The following is a 22,512-nucleotide window of genomic DNA, read 5'->3' as shown; positions in this document are numbered from 1 at the left end:
TGGGATTCTCCAGGCAAGAACACTGGAGTGGGTTGCCATTTCCTTCTCCAATGCATGAAAGTGAAAAGTGAAAGTGAAGTCGCTCAGTCGTGTCCGACTCTTAGCGACCTCATGAAAACCCACTTAACTTCACTCTCCAGGATGTCTGTCTGTAGGTGAGTGATCACACTGTCGTGGTTATCTGGATCATTAAGTTCTTTTTTGTATTTGTTGTTGTTCAGTCTCTCAGTCGTGTCTGACTCTGCATCCTCATGGACTGCAGCATGCCAGACTTCCGTGTCTTCACCGTCTCCCAGAGCTTGCTCAAACTCATGTCCATTGAGTCAGTGATGCCATCCAACCATCGCGTTGTCTTATCATCTTTTTTGTATAGTTCTTCTGTATTCTTGCGTCTCTTAATATCTTCTGCTTCTGTTTAGTCCATACTGTTTCTGTCCTTTATTGTGCCTATCTTTACATGAAAAAGGTTACCTTGGTATCTCAGATTTTCTTGAAGAGATCTCTAGTCTTTCCCATTCTGTTGTTTTCCCTTATTTCTTTCCTATGTATTGCTCAGCTTCAATAATTTTCAACTCATGGCTGAGTCTTGCAACCCCATGGACTGTATGTAGCATGCCAGGCTCCTCTGTCCATGGGATTCTCCAGGCAAAAACACTGGAGTGGGTTGCCATTTCCTCCTCCAGGGGATCTTCCTGACCCAGGAGTTGAACCAGGGTGTCCTGCATTGCAGGCAGATTCTTTACCAAGAAGCCCGCTCATGGCCAATTTTACTTAATTTGTAAGAATGTTGACTATTTATTTTATATAAAAGGAAATTTGAGAATGAAGAAGAGTGCTGTTATTAATTACACCAGAATACCAGACATAAAACCTAGACGATTGTAGGTAAACTGGGAAGTATGATCACCATATCTTTAACCTCTCTCATTTCTCTTTTTTCCCTCTCTCACATATCCTGTAATTTTGAGGGATGGAAATCCAAAACATGATTGTTTCATCAATAAGCATTTCAATAAATATATCTGAAAGATAAGAACTATTTAAAAAATATAACCACAATGCCATTTTCATACTTATAATTTGATTATAATTCCTTGATATCATCAAACATGTAGTCATTGTTCAGATTTCCTTCTCCAATGCATGAAAGTGAAAAGTGAAAGTGAAGTCACTCAGTCGTGTCCGACTCTTAGCGACCTCATGAAAGCCCACTTAACTTCACTCTCCAGGATGTCTGGCTCTAGGTGAGTGATCACACTGTCGTGGTTATCTGGATTATGTCTTCCTCATAAAGGTCTTTATAGCTGATTTCTTCAAATCAGTATCCAAAAGTAGTCCATTGTACTTAGTTAACTGTTCTTAAGTAAATTTAAGACTATTTTCCCTCTAATATGTTGTTTGTTGAGAAATCATATTTGTAACTATAAACAATTTGCTTTTATTTCAAGGGGAAATGGAAAGTATTAGAATGTTATTGAAACCAACTTCATCCTATTTTCTTTCTTCCATTCCTTTTCAATTTGGGGGCTGTGTAGATGATTTCACATCAGGAAAACCATGCAAAGTGGAAGATTTCTGTTGATTCTCAAAAGACTTCTGTTCAGCAACTAAATGAACAATTAGAGAAAGCAAAACTAGAATTAGAAGAAGCTCAGGACACTGTAAGCAGTTTGCATCAGCAAGTCCAAGATAGGAATGAAGTAATTGAAGCTACAAATGAAGCATTACTTATTAAGGTAAGTGAACATATAAAATACATAAAGCAGAACTATAGTGAAGTAAATTTATGACTGATTTCCCCATAATCAGAATTCCTGGAGTTTGTAGAACACTTAATAACCAAAAATTGACCTTTGAATAAAAGGCCCTTTATTTAGAAGATACTGAATTTGGAGATTATTAATAAGGAATGTATCATATTGCCTTAAGAGAAATAATTATGATCAAACATGAACTTTAAAAAAAACTTTTTTTTGGTGAGAACATTTAAGTTCTACTTTTTCAGCAAGTTTCATTTATACACTGGTTTTATCAACTATAGTCATCATATTATACATTAAACCCTCAGTCATCTTATATCTGAAAAGCTGTACCCTTTGAGCAACCTATTTTGCTCACCTCCCAATCTCCTAGTCTCTGGCAACCACTCTCCTGCTATTTCTATGAGTTTGGATTTTTTTTTTTTTTTTGAGATTCCACATTCAAGTAATATCATGCAGTATTTGTCTTTCTCTGTTTTATTTCACTTAGTGTAATGCCCTAAAGGTCCATTGATGTTGTTCCAAAGGGCATATTGTACATTCCATTATATATAAGTATTTACCACATCTTCTTTATCCATTCATCAATGGGTACTTTTTTCCTTATCTGAGCTAATTGTGAATAATGTTGCAATGAACACAGGAGTGCATTTAATAACCTGTTTTCATTCCCTTTGAATATATACCCAGAAGTGGTGTTGCTGGGTCATATGAGACTATTTTTCATTTTCGGAAGAATCTCCACGCTGTTTCCCTTAGTGCTTGTACTAGGTAGCTTGCCTACCAACAGTAAACATGGTCTCTCTTTTCTACATACCCTTGCCAACACTCATTTCTTGTCTTTCTATTGATAGCCATTCTGGTGGGTGTAAGGTGATATCCCATTTGATGTTGATATGCATTTCCCAGAAGATTAGTGATATTGAGTACCTTTTCATGTACTTATTGGCCCTTTGTATATCTTCTTCAAAAAAGTGTATATTCAATTCCTCTACCTTTTTAAGAACTGAATGGTTTGTTTCTTTGCTATTAAATTATATGAGTTCTTTATGTAGTTTAGATATTAACTCCTTATCAGATAAATGATTGGCAAACATTTTCTCCCATTTTGTATGTTGCCTTTTTACTGGTTTCCATTGCTGTGCAAGAACTTTTTAGTTTGTATAGTCCCTCTTTTTTATTTTTGCTTTTGTTGCCTCTACTTTTGTTATCAAATCCAAAAAATCATTGCTATGCCCAATATCAAGATGCTTACTCTCTATTTTTTCTTCACTCTCAGTTTCAGTTGATTTTTGTGTATGGTGTAGGACTGGGGTCCAGTTTCATTCTTTTGCATCTGGCTGTCTGGTTTTCCCAGCATGATTCATTGAAGATAATTATTCTTTCCCGATTGTATGTTCTTAGTTCCTTTGTCATAAATTAACTGGCTATACATGCATAGGTTTATTTCTGGGCTATCTATTTTGTTCCATTTATCTGTGTGTCCATTTCTATACTACTGTGTACCATAGTGTTTTTATTATTGTTACTATAGCTTTGTAATATGGTTTGAAATCAGGAAATATGATGTTTCCAACTTTGTTATTTCTTAAAATTGCTTTAACTATTTAGGGTCTTTTGTGGTTCCATTCAAATTTTATGATAGCTTGTTCTATATCTGTGAAAAATACTGTTGAAATTTTGATAGAGCCTCCTTGTCTTGTTCCTGATGTTAAAGGAAATGCTTTCAGTTTTTCACTGTTTAGGGTTATGTTAACTGTGGACTTGTTATATATAACCTTTATTATCTTGGTGTACATTCCCCCTGTACCCACTTGTTGCATTGTGCATTTTCATCATAAATGAATATTGAATTTTGTCAAATGCTTTTCTCCATCTATTGAGATGATCATATAATTTTTATCTTCTTTTTATTAATGTGGTATCACATTAATTTGCAGATGATGAACCATTCTTACGTCCCTGGAACTAATCTCTCACGTGATCATGGTATATGATTCTTTTAATGCATTGTTGAATTCAGTTTGCTGTTACTTCTTTTAAATATTTATTTATTTTAAAATACTTTTTATTGATACTGGAATATATTGTTTTACAGTGTTTTAGTTTCTGATGTACAGCAAAGTGAATCAGTTTTGGGAGGTTTTTTAAAATTATTATTACTGATTCAGTCTCCTTACTGGTAATTGGTCTATTGAGATCTCACTTTATATTTCTTCATTATTTGGTCTTGGTGGGTTGTAAGACTTATCTGTTTTTTTCTTGGCTGACCAATTTGTTAGTGTGTAATTGTTCATAGTAGTCCCTTATGATCCCTTATCTCTTTGGTATCAAGTTGTAACATCTCTTTCATTTCTGATTTTATTTAAGTTCTCTCTCTTTTTCTCTTATTAAGCCTTGCTAATGGTTTGTCTATTGTGTTTATCTTTTTTAAGAACTCAGCTATTAGTTTCATTAATCTTTTATATTGTCTTTTTAGTCTATCTTTAATTTATTTCCACTCTGATCTTTATTTCATTCATTCACCTAACTTTGGGCTTAGTTTGTTCTTCCTTTTCTATTTCTTTAAGGTAGAAATTTAGGTTGTTTTATTGATGTCTTTCTTGTTTCTTACTATATAAATACAGTGTTTACCACTATAAATTTCCCACTTGCATCTGCTTTTGCTATGTCCCATAAGTTTTGGTTTACTATATTTCTATTTTAATTTGTCTGAAAATAATTTTTTATTTTTCTCTTGATTTATTCTTTGACACATTGGTAGTTACATCGCATGTTGTTTAATCTCCACGTAATTGTGGGTTTTCCAGTTTTATTCTTGTAATCAATTTCTGGTTTTCTACCATTGTGGTTGGAAGATGCTTTATAGGATTTTAATCTTCCTAAATTTGTTTTTGTTTTGTTAATCTTCCTAAATTTATTAAGACTTGTTTTATGACTTAACAGATGATCCATCCTGGAGAATGTTCCATATTAACTTGAGAAGAATATGTACACTCCTGCCCTGTATTGGATGAAATATTCTGTAACTGTTAAGTCCATTTGGTCTAACTTACAGTTCAAGTCCAATGTTTTCATAATGATTTTTTGTATGGATGATCTATCTATTGATGAAACTAGGGTATTGAAGTCCCCTATATGCTTATCTCTTTCTCCCTCTGGTCTGTCAATACTTACTTTATATATTTGGGTGTTCCTGTGTTTTTTAGGTGCAAAATATATACAAATGTTATTCTTTTCTTAGATTGATTCCTTTAGCATTATATAGTGACCTTCTTTGTCCCTTGTTAACCTTCTGGCATAAAGTCCAGGGAGACACTTGTAATTTGGAACAGGCTTGAGGGAGAAGGTAGAGAAAGTGTCTTCTGGCTTCCCCGGTCTTTCAGGTGCCCCTTGTTGTTTGTTGTTCAGTAACCAAGTCGGGTCTGTTTGTGACCCCATGGAGTGCAGCACACCTGGCTTCCCTGTCCCCCATCATCTCCCAGAGTTTGCCCAAGTTCATGTCCATTGAATCAGTGATGCTATCCAACTATCTCATCTTGTGTCACCCTCTTCTCCTGCCTTCACTCTTTCCCAGCATCAGGGTCTTTTTCAGTGAGTCAGCTGTTCACATCAGGTGACCAAGGTATTGGAGCTTCAGCATCAGTCCTTCCAAAGAGTATTCAAGGTTGATTTCCTTCAATATTGACTGACTTGATCTCCTTGCTTTCCAAGGAACTCTCAAGAGTCTTCTCCAGCACCACAGGTACCCCAGATGCATGCTAAAATAGAAGCCTGACCTTTGCACAGAAACTTTTAAAGTATGAAAATAGACCTATTTTGGAGAAAATCTGGGAGATGGACATTTTCTTGCTTGCTTCTTCTGTACTGAATTCTATGATGTTAACCATGGTACATCCTTGCAAGCCTGTTAAGAACTGCTTCTTTGTTTGCTATAATCTTGTGGGTCTCGGACGCAGGCCCCATTGGCTTTCACAGCTAAATGTTTTGAAAACCCATTGCTTACATGGAAGTCTTAAAAGTTGGAACACTACATGTGGGATCCAAGCCCTTTACTCTTAAGGAAGAAACTGAAAGCCAGATGTTCTTCCCATTGTATAGCCGGTTCTTGGCATGGCCTTTATGGCAAAAGTGAAGTTCAGCTTTCCTGTTAGTTTTGATGTGGACTTTCTCATTCACCCAGTGTGTAGATGTTTCTCAGCTAGTTTTTTCAAAGGGAATTGTTCCTTGTACAGTTGTAGATTTCATCATTTGTACATGGAAGGAGATATGAAAGGAGCCTATATTGCCATCTTGACCTGGCCAGTTGAATCATGATGTTTACTTTAGAGGGTTTTAAAATTTTTTTTTTAGTTATAAAAGTATGATAACTCATTTACAGGAGACTTGGAAAATACAGAACAAGATTACATATAGTTATACTATATATTACAATTTTTTAAGTAGATAAATTAAGATTTCAATATCAAACTCTCAAAAATTAATAGAATGAGTATACAGAGAAGAAGGATATAGTAGACCTGAAAAGCTCTGTGTACCAATTCAACATAATTAAGATTTATACATTTACAGGAGACTTGGAAAATACAGAACAAGATTACATATAGTTATACTATATATTACAATTTTTTAAGTAGATAAATTAAGAGTTTCAATATCAAACTCTCAAAAATTAATAGAATGAGTATACAGAGAAGAAGGATATAGTAGACCTGAAAAGCTCTGTGTACCAATTCAACATAATTAAGATTTATACATTTTCACACATGAGTAGGATACAAGTTATATTCAAGTTCCCATAGATTGTAAACTAGGAGACACTAAAACATATCCAAAGACATAAAACAAGGTTCAAAAATTTCATGGTCTAAAGGTATTGAAATCATAGAGTCAGTTCTGTTATCACTGTGATATTATGTTAGAAATCAATATCAAGAGATATTTGAAAATAACCCATATCTTTTCAAGTGCAATGTGACATTTGCCAAGAGAGAGCTTCAACTTAGCCATCAAAAGCCTCAATTGAAAAAAAAAAAAGCCTCAATAAAGTTAGACTGAAAAAAAACAGAGGGTAATTGCAGAGGAGAAAGCATTTAATGAGAAATTAATATAAAAATGAGAAATTAATGTTAAAGGTACTGTAAAAAAAAAATCCCATGTATTTGGAAGTTTAATGTCAACTTTTAAATGATGGTTGTATCTAAGAAGCCATAACAAGGAAAATTAGAAAATATTTGTAATTGAATGAAAATGAAAAGAGAATTTACCAGCATTTATTGCATGCAGCTGAAGCGCCTCGATGCAATTAAATACAATGTGGAGTCTTGAATGAGGTATGAAAACAAATAATGGGCAGCATAAAATTCTGTGAGATTTGAACATCATCTGTACTTTAGTTAATAATACTGTATCACTTGTTAATTTCCTGTGTTTTTTAAATAACATAGTATTTCTTTATATTCTCAGAATTGGATTAGAAGTTTCAAGCCTTATTCAAATTTTCTTTTTAAATCACTAAGATAATACATTTTCTGGACTTTTACCAGTAATACTAGATGCCAAAATACATGACACTATATCAAAATTTGAGTGAATATAAATTAGAACTCTAGCATTCTGTTCATACTAAGCCAAACAAGTAGAATCAAAGTGTCATAAATTTAGCTAGGCAAAAATTCACAATTTTTATAAAATACATATATTATACATACTATATATATATGTTACAAAAGCCTTTCTACTACACTTGAAATGTCTTGAGAAACAACAACAAAAAAGAGAGAAATTGGAAAACATAAGCTAAATGAAATGGGAGCATTGACTATGAAATAGAAAACATGAATCAAACTAGATAAAAGTAAAAGATCATCATATAGTTCAGTTGTTTTTAAACATGGCTGTTCACTAGAAATACATTTGGCACTTTGGAGAAGAGTAGCAATACCTGGGCATTTTTATTTTTCAAAAAATTCCAAGATAATTCTGTTGTGCATCTGAATTTTAAAAAGTGAATACATTGAACCTGGACTGGCATCTCGTTTCATACATGACATTTCACATGTTTCAATGCCATTCTCCCAAATCTTCCCACCCTCTCCCTCTCCCACAGAGTCCATAAGCCTGTTCTATACATCAGTGTCTCTTTTGCTGTCTCGTATACAGGGTTATCGTTACCATGTTTCTAAATTCCATATATATGCGTTAGTATACTGTATTGGTGTTTTTCCTTCTGGCTTACTTCACTCTGTATAATAGGCTCCAGTTTCATCCACCTCATTAGAACTGATTCAAATGTATTCTTTTTAATGGCTGAGTAATACTCCATTGTGTATATGTACCATAGCTTTCTTATCCATTCATCTGCTGATGGACATCTAGGTTGCTTCCATGTCCAAGTCCAGGTTCAATGCACGATGCTGGATGCTTGGGGCTGGTGCACTGGGACGACCCAGAGGGATGGTATGGGGAGGGAGGAGGGAAGAGGGTTCAGGATGGGGAACACATGTATACCTGTGGTGGATTCATTTTGATATTTGGCAAAATTAATACAATTATGTAAGGTTTAAAAATAAAAAATTTAAAAAAAAATAAAAATAAAATAAAGAAAGCTGAGCACCAAAAAAAAAAAAGTGAATACAGGTTTTTCTGTTAAATGGTAATTTTAGTGATATAGAATTCTGCTCTTTTCTGTTGACCAATCATGATACAATGATATTAAGAAAATAGTAATTATATAATCATAATACTGAAAGATGTTTATCAGTTTTCATAGTCAATAGCCAGACAAAAAATAAAAAATAATCACAGTTGCAAACCATAATGGAAACATAATGAACCTCACAATATGAAATAATTACATACAGTTTTGGGCATAGAGTAATACGGTAAGTGGCAGTGTATATGTGCATATGCTCTCATCTGCCCATCCAGTCTATGTCTTTTGATTGGTGCATTTAATCCATTTATAGTTAAGGTAATTATCACTATGTATGATCCTATGATCCTGTTGGGCTTCCCTGGTGGCTCAGATAAAGGATCCACCTGTAATGTAGGTGACCCAGGTTCAATCCCTGGATTGGGAAGATCCCCTGGAGGAGAGCATGGCAACCCATTCCAGTATTCTTGTCTGGAGAATCCCCATGGACAAAGGAGCCTGGCGGGCTACAGTCCATGGGGTCACAAAGAATCTGAACAACTAAGCACAGCACAGCACATGATCCTATTACCATTTTCTTTTTTTCAATTAATTTTTTTATTGAAGGATAGTTGCTTTAAAGAATTTTGTTTTCTGTCAAACCTCAACATGAATCTGCCATAGGTATAAATATGTCCCGTCCCTTTGAACCTCCTTCTTGTCTCCCTCCCCATCCCACCTCTCTAGGTTGATACAGAGTCCCTGTTTGAGTTTCCTGAGCCATACAACAAATTCCTGTTGGCTACCTATTTTACATATGGCCTATTACCATTTTCTTAATTGTTTGGGGTTTATTTTTTGTAGATCTTTTCTTTTGTGTTTCCTGCCTAGAGAAGTTCCTTTAGTATTTGTTGTAAAGTTGTTTTGGTGATGCTGAATTCTTTTAATTTTGCTTGTCTGGAAAATTTTGGATTTCTCCATCAAATCTGAATGAGAGTCTTGCTGGATAGATTATTCTCAGTTGTAGCTTCTTCCCTTTCATCGCTTTTAATGTATCATGCCATTCCCTTCTGGCTCGGAGAGTTTCTGTTGAGAAATCAGCTGATAACCTGATGGGAGTTCCCTTGAGTATTATTTGTCATTTTTCCCTTATTGCTTTTAATATTTTATCTTTGTCTTTAATTTTATCAATTATTGTGTGTCTCGGTGTGTTTCTTCTTGAGTTTATTTTGCCTGGGACTCTGCATTTCCTGGACTTGGTTGATGATTTCTTTTCCCATATTGAGGAAGTTTTCAGCTGTTATCTCCAGATATTTTCTTGGGTCCCTTCTCTGTCTTTTTCTGGGACCGCTATAATGCAAATGTTGGTGCATTAACTTAGACTGTCTACATTTTTTTTTCTTTTTTTTTTTCATTCTTTTTTTTATATTCTGTTTTGTGGCTTCTGTTTTGTGGCAATCACCATTCTGTCTTCCAGGTCACTTACCTGTTCTTCTGTCTCTTGTTGTTTCCTTCTAGTGCATTTTTCATCTCTGCTTGTTTGTCCTTAGTTCTTCTATACCTTTGGTAAACATTTCTTACATCTTCTTCATTGTTTACCTGAGATCCTGGATCATCATCACTATCATTAGAAAATGCAAGATTATATTAAAAAAATATTTTTACTGGTTTTGAGTACATATGTGATTTTTCAGATAGACTCTTGGTAGTTATTCACCCTTATTGATCATGGCAGTTTATTATTGAATTTGGAATTAATATCAGTATTGATGCATAGGAATAATTTAATATTAGTTCAAATTGCCGATATGTATGATTAACATTGTCAGCGAAGACCTTAAAAAAGACCAACCCCACTGATAGTTGTGAAGCAATAAATGATTTTATAGTAAAATGGAAGTTATTGAAAAGCAAAGAAACTCAATTATTACTATGGAAATACTTGTATTATTATGCTAAGCACTTAAATTCCTTTTATAAAATGCTTGATATTGACTTACCTGGTGGTCCAGTTGCTAAGACTCTGCACTCCCAGCGCTTAGGGCCTTGGTTCTGTCTCTGGTCAGGAAACTAGATCCCACATACCACAACTGAGTTCTCATGCTGCAACTAAAGATCCGATGTGCGGCAACTAAGACCCAGTGCAGCCAAATACATGATTTTTTGTTTTTAATGCTTGATATTCATAGTACTATAGGAAAGTTGAATAAACAGAATCCAGAATTATGTTTCAGGTGAACCCTCTATACTTTTATTGAAATAGTAATATACTTAGTGTTCTGGGGATTTATAACATTTATACAAAATTATAAAACGTCATTGCAAAAAATTCAATCTAGAAATTTTAAAGATTCTGCATAGTATATCTCTGTCACTTGTTAGTAGTAATCTCTGCTCACTTGTTAGATATTACCAATGAGATAAATACAGTGGATTGCACTTATCAATTATTCAGCAGTGTGTAAATTCAGCTACTTAGAAAGTTGTCAAAATAGTCTCAGAATAGCAGCAATTCTTAAATGAACTATAGATACATAGATCTTAGAACATGTACCATGATTAGCCAGGATAGCAGGCAAAAAGTAGAGTTTCTTTGTTTTCTTCTTTTTTTTTTCTTTGTTTTCTGACAATAGCTCTCGAAGTCAATTTTAGCTGGCTCTAAGGTCTAGTTTGGAGAGAGAAAAAAGAAAAACTAAGAAAAGAGCAGAAGCTGGCATAAATGTAACAATTAGAAGTAACTATAAATAGTGGAAAGCTATTCACTGAAAGCAGCAGTAAATGACAGAGAACAGGAACAGAAGTGAGGGAGAAGAGAAGAAAGAACACTGAGGCAACTGATCTTTTCAGTTTAATAGCCTAAAAAGTACCCTAGTATTTGAGTGTGTCTTCTGAAGGCCATAAAACATCAGTGTATTATGGCCTACTACAGTAAGGATCACAACAATGAGCTGCTTTGAGTCTTAAGAAAAAGGTGAATTATGTTTAATATATTTGGTTTACTACATTTCTTCATAAAAGTTAGGTGTTGAACTCTAAGTTAAATGGAATCCTACTTATCTGAGATACCACATTTCTTAGTGTGACTGAATAACACACAGAAGTTTAAAAGAAACTTAAACTGCACATGACCTTATATATGTGAACTTTATAGTTATTTCATTAAATAATTGTGGTTATAACAATGTGAATACAAAATTTGCTTGAAAAAATTGGCACTTATGCCACTTATAAATCAAGTTTGCCTAGAATAAAGAGGTATAAAGACAGCAGAAGTGAAATATGAATTTTGTAATGCACACTGTGGTTATGACAGTTTTAGCTATAAGCATAGTATTTTTAGAAAGAATGGAAACTATCAGTTTAAAAGTGACTGGTTTAGAAATATGCATCTTATGGATACCTGTAAGAAAAGGAGAATGTATTTGAATAGGGGACTATTATACATATTATATAACTTTTGAAATTAAAATGTCCTCCCTTTATTTTTTTGACTTGATCGCTTTTCAGTATATACAGTCTCAATTCTTGGGATCCCAGAGTTAGGTCACAGGACACAAATGACGGACATGGAAAAACAGAAATGAAAAGTTTATTTAATAAGGATTGATTTATTAAACATTATTAATTATTTAAAGGTTTTAAAAATTTACTAGTAAAGATTTCTTGTGATGATGACATATACAGCAAAGTAGCTAATATGCATTTATTTCCTATTACAAATTCTGAAGGATGTTATTTTTTGTGTGTATATATGTTAGATTGACAAATGATTGTGTACCTTTTTATACTTTTGCAAAAAAAATTTATATGTAAGTTTTCAGTCTTTAATAGAAATTTATATTGTCATCAATACTAAGAAAAATTCTATAAGGAACATACAGTTTTCATGGAGTTCCTTATATAGTTTAAACATAATGCTAATGACTAGATCAGATCAGATCAGTCGCTCAGTCATGTCCGACTCTTTTCGACCCCATGAATCGCAGCACGCCAGGCCTCCCTGTCCATCACCAACTCCCGGAGTTCAATTGTCCCAAAATGAAGGGTTTTAACATAGTTTTAACTATGTAGTTTTAACATAGTTAACAACCCACATGCTATGCTATGCTATGCTATGCTATGCTATGCTATGCTACGCTAAGTCGCTTCAGTCATGTCCGACTCTGTTCGACCCCATAGAGGGCAGCCCACCAGGCTCCGTTGTCCCTGGGATTCTCCAGGCGAGAATACTGGAGTGGGTTGCCATTTCCTTCTCCAGTGCGTGAAAAGAGAAAAGTGAAAGTGAAGTCACTCAGTCGTGTCCGACTCTCAGCAACCCCATGGACTGCAGCATACCAGGCTCCTCTGTCCATGGGATTTTCCAGGCAAGAGTACTGGAGAGGGGTGCCATTGCCTTCTCCAACAACCCACATGAGTTGTTATAAAAAGAATTCTGTACTGTACTAGAGCCAAGTTTAACTTAGATGCCTTCTAAGTCTATGATTTTCTAAGTAATTCATTTATTTAACAGATATGTAATCAGCACCTACTATGTACCAATTTTTCTATAGGAATCAGAATTAACCAGATTACAAGCCAAAATTTCTGGACATGAAAGGGCAGAAGACATCAAATTTCTACCAGCCCCATTTACATCTCCAGTAGAAATCACACCTGATATTCAAGATTCAAAATTAGCTAAGCATTCTCACACAGCTTTTTTCAAGTGTAGGAAACTACGTCGCTCTATTAGCGCCAGTGATCTTAGTTTCAGAACTCATAGTGATGAAGATCTTTCTGAAGAATTACTACAGGACTTAAAAAAAATGCAATTGGAACAACCTTCAACATTAGAAGAAAACCAGAGAGATCTACCTTATACCCAGTCAGACTCATTTAAACCTCTCACATATGACCTCAATGATGATAATTCTGAGAATAACGACTTCAGTACTCTGAGTGGAATGCTAAGATACATAAACAAAGAAGTGCGACTATTAAAAAAATCTTCTATGCAAACAGGTGCTGGTTCAACTCAGGTATGTATTTCATACATTAGAAGTTACAATAATTTGTCTCCAATGAGGATCATTTTCTTTTTTTAAGGAAAAAATGTATACATTTAAATAAAATACTCATGTCATTAGGTGATGTGCACAATTATTGAAAGTATGAAAAAACTCCTTGTAAGTTCAGAATGCTTTTACCTAGACAAGTAGAGTTGAAAATTTAGCTTTGAAAATTAATTTTTGTTAAAATAGGCTAATATTTGATTAAGTAGAATCTCCGAATACTTGATTCGGAGAAGGCAATGGCACCCCACTCCAGTACTCTTGCCTGGAAAATCCCATGGACGGAGGAGCCTGGAAGGCTGCAGTCCATGGGGTCGCTGAGGGTCAGACACGACTGAGCGACTTGACTTTCACTTTTCACTTTCATGCATTGGAGAAGGAAATGGCAACCCACTCCAGTGTTCTTGCCTGGAGAATCCCAGGGATGGGGGAGCCTGGTGGGCTGCCGTCTATGGGGTCACACAGAGTCGGACATGACTAAAGTGACTTAGCAGCAGCAGCAGCCATACTTGATTAAAGACCAACTCTACCTCATATTAGGAAAGTATTTTGAACTCCAGAGTACTGGAGAATGTTTTTTGGAGTGCTAAAATTAGTTGTGTTCCTAGACTTCCTGGAAACCATTCTAGTAAAGATTATTCAGGTAGCCTTTTGTTTTGGTCATAGGCTTCCATAGTGACTCAGAATATCGCATTCACATGATTTTTCTACTTCCATTATTTCTTGAACATACCATACTGAAGAGGCAACTTTATCGCTGCTACACATACATTACAGACTACTTGACATTGTTTATAAGCAGTTAATCTATAGTTTGCACACAGAAATAAAGATTTCTTTCAGGTAATTTCACCTTTTTTGAAATGTCCGTTTTCCTCATTTCAAACATATCAAAGTAGGTTTGGTGGCCTAAAATGTTTAAAAAGTGTTTTTTGAATGGATCCAAGACAGACTCATTTCAGTTCAGTTCAGTTGCTCAGTCGTGTCCGACTCTTTGCAACCCCATGGACCGCAGCATGCCAGGCCTCCAAGTCCATCACCTACTCCTGGAGTCCACCCAAACCCATGTCCATCGAGTCGGTGATGCCATCGAACCATCTCATCCTCTGTCATGCCATTTTCCTCCTGCCCCCAATCTTTCCCAGCATCAGGGTCTTTTCAAATGAGTCAGTTCTTCACATCAGGTGGCCAAAGTATTGGAGTTTCAGCTTCAGCATCAGTCCTTCCAGTGAATATTCAGGACTGATTTCCTTTAGGATGGACTGGTTGGATCTCCTTGCAGTCCAAGGGACTCTCAAGAGTCTTCTCCAACACCACAGTTCAAAAGCATCAATTCTTCGGCACTCAGCTTTCTTCACAGTCCAACTCTCACATCCATACATGACCACTGGAAAAACCATGGCCTTGACTAGATGGCCATTTGTTGGCAAAGTAATGTCTCTGCTTTCTATGCTTTCTGCTTTCTTTTTATATGCTGTTTCTGCTTTCTTTTTATATGCTGTCTAGGTTGGTCATAACTTTCCTTCCAAGGAGTAAGAGTCTTTTAATTTCATGGCTACAGTCACCATCTGCAGTGATTCTGGAGCCCAGAAAAATAAAGTCAGCCACTGTTTTCACTGTTTCCCCCTATTTGCCATGAAGTGATGAGACCGGATGCCATGATCTTAGTTTTCTGAATGTTGAGCTTTAAGCCAACTTTTCCACTCTCCTCTTTCACTTTCATCAAGAGGCTCTTTAGTTGTTCTTTACTTTCTGCCATAAGGGTGGTGTCATCTGCATATCTGAGGTTATTGATATTTCTCTTTGCAATCTTAATTCCAGCTTGTGCTTCTTCCAGCCCAGCGTTTGTCATGATGTACTCTACATATAAGTTAAATAAGCAGGGTGACAATATACAGCCTGGACGTCCTCCTTTTCCTATTTGGAACTAGTTTGTTTTTCCATGTCCAGTTCTAACTGTTGCTTCCTGACCTGCATACAGGTTTCTCAAGAGGCAGGTCAGGTGGTCTGGTATTCCTATCTCTTTCAGAATTTTTCACAGTTTATTGTGATCCACACAGTCAAAGGCTTTGGCATAGTCCATAAAGCAGAAATAGACGTTTTTCTGGAACTCTCTTGCTTTTTCTATGATCCAGCGGATGTTGGCAATTTGATCTCTGGTTCTTCTGCCTTTTCTAAAACCAGCTTGGAACATCTGGAAATTCACTGTTCACGTATAGCTGAATCCTGGCTTGGAGAATTTTAAGCATTATTTTACTGGCGTGTGAGATGAGTGCAATTGTGCGGTAGTTTGAGCATTCTTTGGCATTGCCTTTCTTTGGGATTGGAATGAAAACTGACCTTTTCCAGTCGTGTGGCCACTGCTGAGTTTTCCAAATTTGCTGGCATATTGAGTGTAGCACTTTCACAGCGTCATCTTTCAGGATTTGAAATAGCTCAACTGGAATGCCATCACCTCTGCTAGCTTTGTCGCAGTGTTGGATCTTTTATTCATTTCTCCACATCCTTCCTTACATGATTAAAAAGAGCTTAATTTGGAACTCCCTGTTGGCCTATAGGGCTTCCCTGGTGGCTCAGATGGTAAAGAATTTGCCTGCGATGGGGAGACATGGCTTCAATCCCTGGGTTGGGAAGATCCCCTAGAGGAGGAAATGGCAATCCCACTCCAGTATTCTTGCCTGGAGAATCCCCATGGGCAGAGGAGCCTGGTAGGTTACAGTCCATGGGGTCTCAAAGAGTCAGACATGACTGAGCGACTAAGCACAGTGGCTAGCCTAGTGGTTAGGATTCCAGGCTTTTACTGGATTTATCCCCTGGTCAAGGAACTGAGATCCCACATTGTTAGTTTCCTTTCTTGGATTTTCTTAATGGTTAATTATTTTGTCAGTTCCATTCACAATAAAGCCTCTAGCAGAGTAGTATTTTGCTTTCAGGTTTTGACAAAAGCTTCAAAAACTCACAAAAAGTTACACACACAAACAATTTTGAACACAATTTCAAGAGTTCACACAAATGTCAAGTTAAAAACTCCTGCTTTAAAGCAGTGGAAGTGTTGTGAGTTAATTAGCTGATTGACAATTTATTAGGAATTTGAAAGAAGCATTGTTTATCCATTTTGTTTTAAAAAAAAAAAAGCAGTTTTCAAAATGTGGTCTGTATACCATGCAGTAAGATAAAAAATAAGAATGAGAAAATCAGTGATTAGGTAACAATTAAAAGTGTAAGGAAAAAAAGGATGAAGTGGGAGTACAAATAAATACTTAGAGACATGATAACATTTTCAAATTCCTAGCCCAGGTAAAGATCAAGATATGACAAGAATATTTGACCTGTAGTTTTAGAATCTCCTGAGACATTTCCCTCTATTTTTCTACTTTTCTATACTGTGCTACTTCTTTGTACAAGCATTTCTGTCCTTTTTTTTTCCTGCTCTGTTTTTCTCTCTTCTCTCTTTTTTCTCTCTTCTGTTTTTCATTGACTTTATCAATTTAATTTAATCTTTCACTCCCTCCTGACCCCACCCGCAACCAGAATTATTTGCTTTTTCCATCCATGCAATCCATTACTGACTTTCTGATTCTTGTTTTTCAATTGACTAAATATTCTCCACTCTTGTTTTAAATTATGCCCCTGATTATTAAAGTGGATTTTTAATGTTAAATCATGATTTCAAATAATAATCTATTACTTTGCATTATTCCAGGGAGAAAATTTATAGTTAAAAGAAGACACTGATGTGATGAAAAGTGGAATTTTTGGTACTGTGTAGTGTTTACTTATTATATGTAGTTCCTACTTCATATAAACTGCTATTTTATTGCTTTTAAATAAATTTTATATTTTAAGATTTTTAAAGAAAGTTCTTTCTTTTAAAAGCTTACTTATACTTTTTGTGTAAATTAATTCAATTTATTCATTATTCTGGTTTGAACTTGCTATGTTCCTTTTATCTTTTACTTAGAAATCATTATTAAAATGCATAAGTACATTGAATAACTTATATTTTCAATCAGACTCCCATATTATTTGCTTATTTTTCTAGTGATACTTTATTTTTAAAAGAAGTAATATGAATTCAGAGCTCATTCTGCCACAGGTTCATAATTGTACTAATAATGGCTAACTTTTGTTAAATGTTTACCACTTATCAGGCACTATTTTAAGCTCTTCATATTTGTTGACTCATTTAATCCACATAACAATTTTGTAAAGTAGATATTACAGGCATACCTCAGAGATATTGCAGCTTCAGTTCCAGACCATTGCAATAAAGCAGTAAAGAAATTAAATCACAGTAAAGAAACATAATTTGTTATGTTTACATAACTATGTATGTTAGTCTGTATAGCATTATGTCTAAAAAAATCAATGTACATGCCTTAATTTTAAAATGCTTTTATTACTAAAAAATGCTAACTATTACCTGAGCCTTCAGCAAGTCATAGTCTTTTTTCTGCTGAAGGATCTTGCCTCTCCCTTGGTGGTTGCTGAATGTTGGGGGTGGCTGTGGCAATTTCTTGAAATAAGACAAAAATGAAGATTGTCACATTGATTGATTTGCTCTTTAACAAACAATTCTCTGTAACATACAGTGCTGTTTGATAACATTACCAACAGTAGGACTTCTTTCAGAACTGGACTCAATTCTCTCAAATCCCGCTTTATCAGCTAAGTTTATGTAATATTCTAAGTCCTTTGTTGTCATTTCAACAAGCTTTACAGCATCTTCACCAGGAGTAGGTTCTATTCCAAGAAATTACTCTCTTTGCTCATCCATAAGAAGTAACCATTCTTTCATCTTGAGATTGTGGCAGTTCCGTCAAAACTTCAGTTCGGTTAGGTTGCTCAATCGTGTCCAACTCTTTGCCACCCCATGGACTATAGCACGTCAGGCTTCTGTGTCCATCACCAGCTCCTGGAGCTTGCTCAAACTCACGTCCATAGAGTCGGTGATACCATCCAACCATTTCATCTTCTGTCGTCCCCTTCTCCCACCTTCAATCTTTCTCAGCATCAGGGTCATTTCCAAGGAGTCAGTTCTTCACATCAGGTGGCCAAAGTATTGGAGCTTCAGCTTCAGCATTAGTCCTTTCAATAAATATTCAAGACTGATTTCCTTCAGGATTGACGGGTTGGATCTCCTTGTAGTCCAAGAGACTCTCAAGAGTCTTCTCCAATACCACAGTTCAAAAGCATCAGTTCTTCAGCACTCAGCATTCTTTATAGTCCAACTCTCACATCCATACATGGAGAAGGCAATGGCACCCCACTCAAATACTCTTGCCTGGAGAATCCCAGGGACGGAGGAGCCTGGTGGGCTGCTGTCTATGGTGTGGCACAGAGTCAGACACGACTGAAGTGACTTAGCAGCAGCAGCAGCACATCCATACATGACTACTGGAAAAACCATAGCTTTGACTAGACAGACCTTTGATGGCAAAGTAATGTCTCTGCTTTTTAATATGCTTTCTAGGTTGGTCATAGCTTTTCTTCCAAGGAACAAACTTCTTTTAATTTCATGGCTTCAGTCACCATCTGCAGTGATTTTGGAGCCCAAGAAAATAAAGTCTGTCATTGTTTCCATTGTTTCCCCATCTATTTGCCATGAAATGATGGGACTGGATGCCATGATCTTCATTTTTTGAATGTTGAGTTTTAAGCCAGCTTTTTCACTCTCCTCTCACTTTCATCAAGAGGCTATTAAGTTCTTTGCTTTCTGCCATAAGGATGGTGTCGTCTGCGTATCTGAGGTTATTGATATTTCTCCCAGCAATCTTAATTCCAACTTGTGCTTTATCCAGCCTGGCATTTCATATGATGTACTCTGCATAAGTTAAATAAGCGAGGTGACAATATACAGCCTTGACATACTTCAGGCTCCACTTCTAATTCTAGTTCTCCTGCTGCTTCCCCCACTAAAGTCTTAAACACTTCCAAGTCATCCAAGAGGGTTGGGATCAACTTCTTCCAAATTCCTGTGAATGTTGATATTTTGACTCAGTAATGATATTTTGAATCAGTAATGTTCTTAATGTCATTTAGCATAGTGAATCCTTTCTGGAAGATTTTCAGTTTCCTTTGCTTAGATTCATCAGAGGAATCACTCAGCTATAGCCTTAGAAAAATTTATTTCTCAAGTAATAACTCTTTGAAAGTAGAAATTGCTCCTTGATCTGTGGGCTACAGAATGGATGTTGTGTTAAACAGCCATAAAGACAACATTAATCTGGTTATACATCTCCATCCAAGCTCTTAGTGGCCAAGTCCTTTGTAAATGAGCAGTAGTAAAGATTTTTGAAAGAAATCTTTTTTCTGAGTAGTAGGTCACAACGGTTGGATTCAGATATTCAGTAAACTGTGTTGTAGACAGATGTATTGCCATCCAGGATTTATTGTTGCATTTACAGAGCACAGGCAGAGTAAATTTAGCATAATTTTTAAGGGCTATGGGATTTTCAGAATGGAAAATGAGCATTGGCTTCAAGTCACCATCTGCTTTAGCCCCCCCCGACAGAAGGTGAACCAGTCTTTGCTGCTTTGAAGCCAGGTATTGACTTCTCCTATCTATCTATGAAATATATATGCAGATACCTGCATGGTATCTTCTTTCAATCGAAGGCTATTTGGTCTATGTTGAAAGTCTGTTGTTTAGTGTAGCCACTTTCGTTAATTATCTTAACTAGATCTTCTTAACAATGTAGGGAATTGCTACTTTTATTCTGATTGACAATGCATTTGAAAAATGATGAAAGAATTGGGCATATCAGCTTGGAGTTAGTAAAATCTAGGCCTGCTAGGCATGGTCAGAAATGTACCCTCAGGGAATTCCCTGGTGGTCCAGTGGTTAGGATGCAGGCTTTTCACTGCCATGGGCCAGGGTTTGATTCCTGATCAAGGAACTAAGATCCCACAAACCATGTGTCATGGCCTCAAAAAAAATTTTTTTTTTAAATGCACCTTCAAATTTATGAAAAAAATTTCAAAAATTAGGAGAAAAATGTGGCATCATCTTATGAATCCACAAAATGGTATAACCCAAGAGACATGGAAAGCTCTAAAAATTATGAGGATATAATAACAGTATTGTGAGACTGACTGCCAACATTTTAAAATACTTTTATTTGTCTGGAGTCAGACCTTTATAGAGTTGTTAGATACAGCATATGAACTAACATTATTACTAGAGACCCCAAATGCCTAGCTCCTCAGTTGAAGTAGAGGCTCATGAAAGCCAGGTGATAAATGGAGCCCTGACCCAAGCATACTCAGTGGGTCCAGGGATCTACAAATCCACCTTTTGATTATTTCTCTGTCCCCTGTATACACAGTTGGGATGCATATACTTAGCAGTTGACCAAAAACCACCAAGGTATGAAAGTTCAGTTAGAAACCTTTGTACCTCTTTTCCAGCCAACAGAAAATCAGAAGTGACACTGCAACCTAGGTGGAATTACTGAGATTAGTGCCAACATGAACAATTTAAAGGATGCATTATATTTTTATTCACTTCACTTGAGTGTTCCCAGGTGAGGTGTAGAAGATAGTTTTTAACTAAAGTTAAACAAATGGCGGCTATGCTAGATGTGGTATCTTTATTTAGAGATCAACATAGCCTGGCACTTCATATTCAGCTATTGATCTTCAAAACCATTCTATCAGTTCTCATAAGTAAAAGATCAAAAGCAAGTTGCTTTTATTTATTTATTTTTTGCAATTTGCTTTTAAATAGGGTCATCAATAAATTGTACCAATGTTTTCTAGGTCAGTCTCCCAAGGCAATAGAAGTAAAAGCAAATATAAATGGGACCTAATCAACTTATATGCTTTTGCACAGCAAAGGGAACCATAAACAAAATGAAAAGATAAACTACAGACTGGGAGAAAATATTTGCAAATGAAGCAGCTGACAAGGGCTTAATTTCTAAAATGTACATATGGCTCATATAACCTAATAGCAAAAAAACAAACAACCCAATCAAAAAACTGAAGACCTAAATAGACATTACTCCAAAGAAGACATACAGATGCCCAAGAGATACATGAAAAGATGCTCAACATTGCTAATTAGAGAAATTCAAATCAAAATTACAATGAGTTACCATCCCACACCAGTCAGAATGGCTATTACTAAAAAGTCTACAAATAACAAATGCTGGAGAGGATGTGGAGAAAAGAGAACCTTCGTACACTGTTGGTGGGAACGTAAATTGGTGCAGCTACTATGTTCAAGGGAGAATAGTGTGGAAGTTCCTTAAAAAACTAAAAATAGAGTTGCCATATAATCCAGCAATCCCACTCCTTGGATTTCCTGATAAAACTCTAATTTGAAAAGATATATGCACCCCAATGTTCATAGCAGTACTATTTATAATAACTGAGAAAAAAATGGAAGCAACCTAAATGTCCATCAACAGATGAATGGATAAAGAAGATGTGGTATATATACATGATGAACTACTACTGGGTCATAAAAAAACGTGAAATAATGCCATTGGCAGTATCATGGATGGACCTAGACATTATCATACTAAGTGAAGTAAGTCATAAAAAGACAAATACCTTATGATATCACTTATATATGTAATCTAAAATATGACACAAATGAATTTATTTATGAAACAGACTCACAGACTTAGAAAACAAACTTACGGTTACCAAGGGTGTAGGGTAGGATAAATTAGGAGTTTTGGATTAGCAGATATAAAATACTTTATGTAACATAGATAAACAATAAGGTCCCACTGTATAGCAGAAGGAAATATACTCAATATCCTGTAATAAACCATAATGGAAAGCAATATGGAAAAGAATATATATATTTATGTATAACTGAATCACTTTTCTGTACAGCAGAAACTAATACACCATTGTAAATCAGCTGTACTTCAGTTAAAAAAAATAATCATGTCAGCAGTACATACAAGCTGTCTTGAGTCTATATTAATGCTCCTGAAATTTGTCAAAGTAATCTGCAGGGACCTCAATTGTCTTGATAGTCCATAAAACCATTTCGCTGGTGCATGATTCTGTATATTTAGTATATAATGACATACTAGTCAGACTTAGC

General features: G+C 35.6%; 1 protein-coding gene across 8 annotated transcripts in view; it reads left to right on the top strand.

Moving 5' to 3' along the window:
• The window catches only part of CCDC18 (coiled-coil domain containing 18), a 181,683-nt gene that overhangs the window by 96,200 nt on the left and 62,971 nt on the right, over nucleotides 1–22,512 (top strand). For 3 of the 8 annotated variants that reach the window (XR_009735354.1, XM_061411166.1, XM_061411167.1), the window contains exons 27-29: nucleotides 1,536–1,736; nucleotides 12,945–13,412; nucleotides 17,149–17,203. Coding sequence is in view for 7 of the 8 variants with exons in the window: in XM_061411166.1 (XP_061267150.1) it covers nucleotides 1,536–1,736; nucleotides 12,945–13,412; nucleotides 17,149–17,163 (684 nt within the window). In the remaining variant the exon portion in view is untranslated. Of the gene's footprint in view, nucleotides 1–1,535; nucleotides 1,737–12,944; nucleotides 13,413–17,148; nucleotides 17,368–22,512 lie in introns of those variants that run through there. The other 5 variants (XM_061411168.1, XM_061411164.1, XM_061411171.1 and 2 more) reach the window with 3 other exon arrangements.

Source organism: Bos javanicus, chromosome 3 (assembly GCF_032452875.1).
Source record: "Bos javanicus breed banteng chromosome 3, ARS-OSU_banteng_1.0, whole genome shotgun sequence".
Classification (NCBI taxonomy): Eukaryota; Metazoa; Chordata; class Mammalia; order Artiodactyla; family Bovidae; genus Bos; species Bos javanicus.
This window is presented reverse-complemented; position numbering and strand designations above follow the sequence as displayed.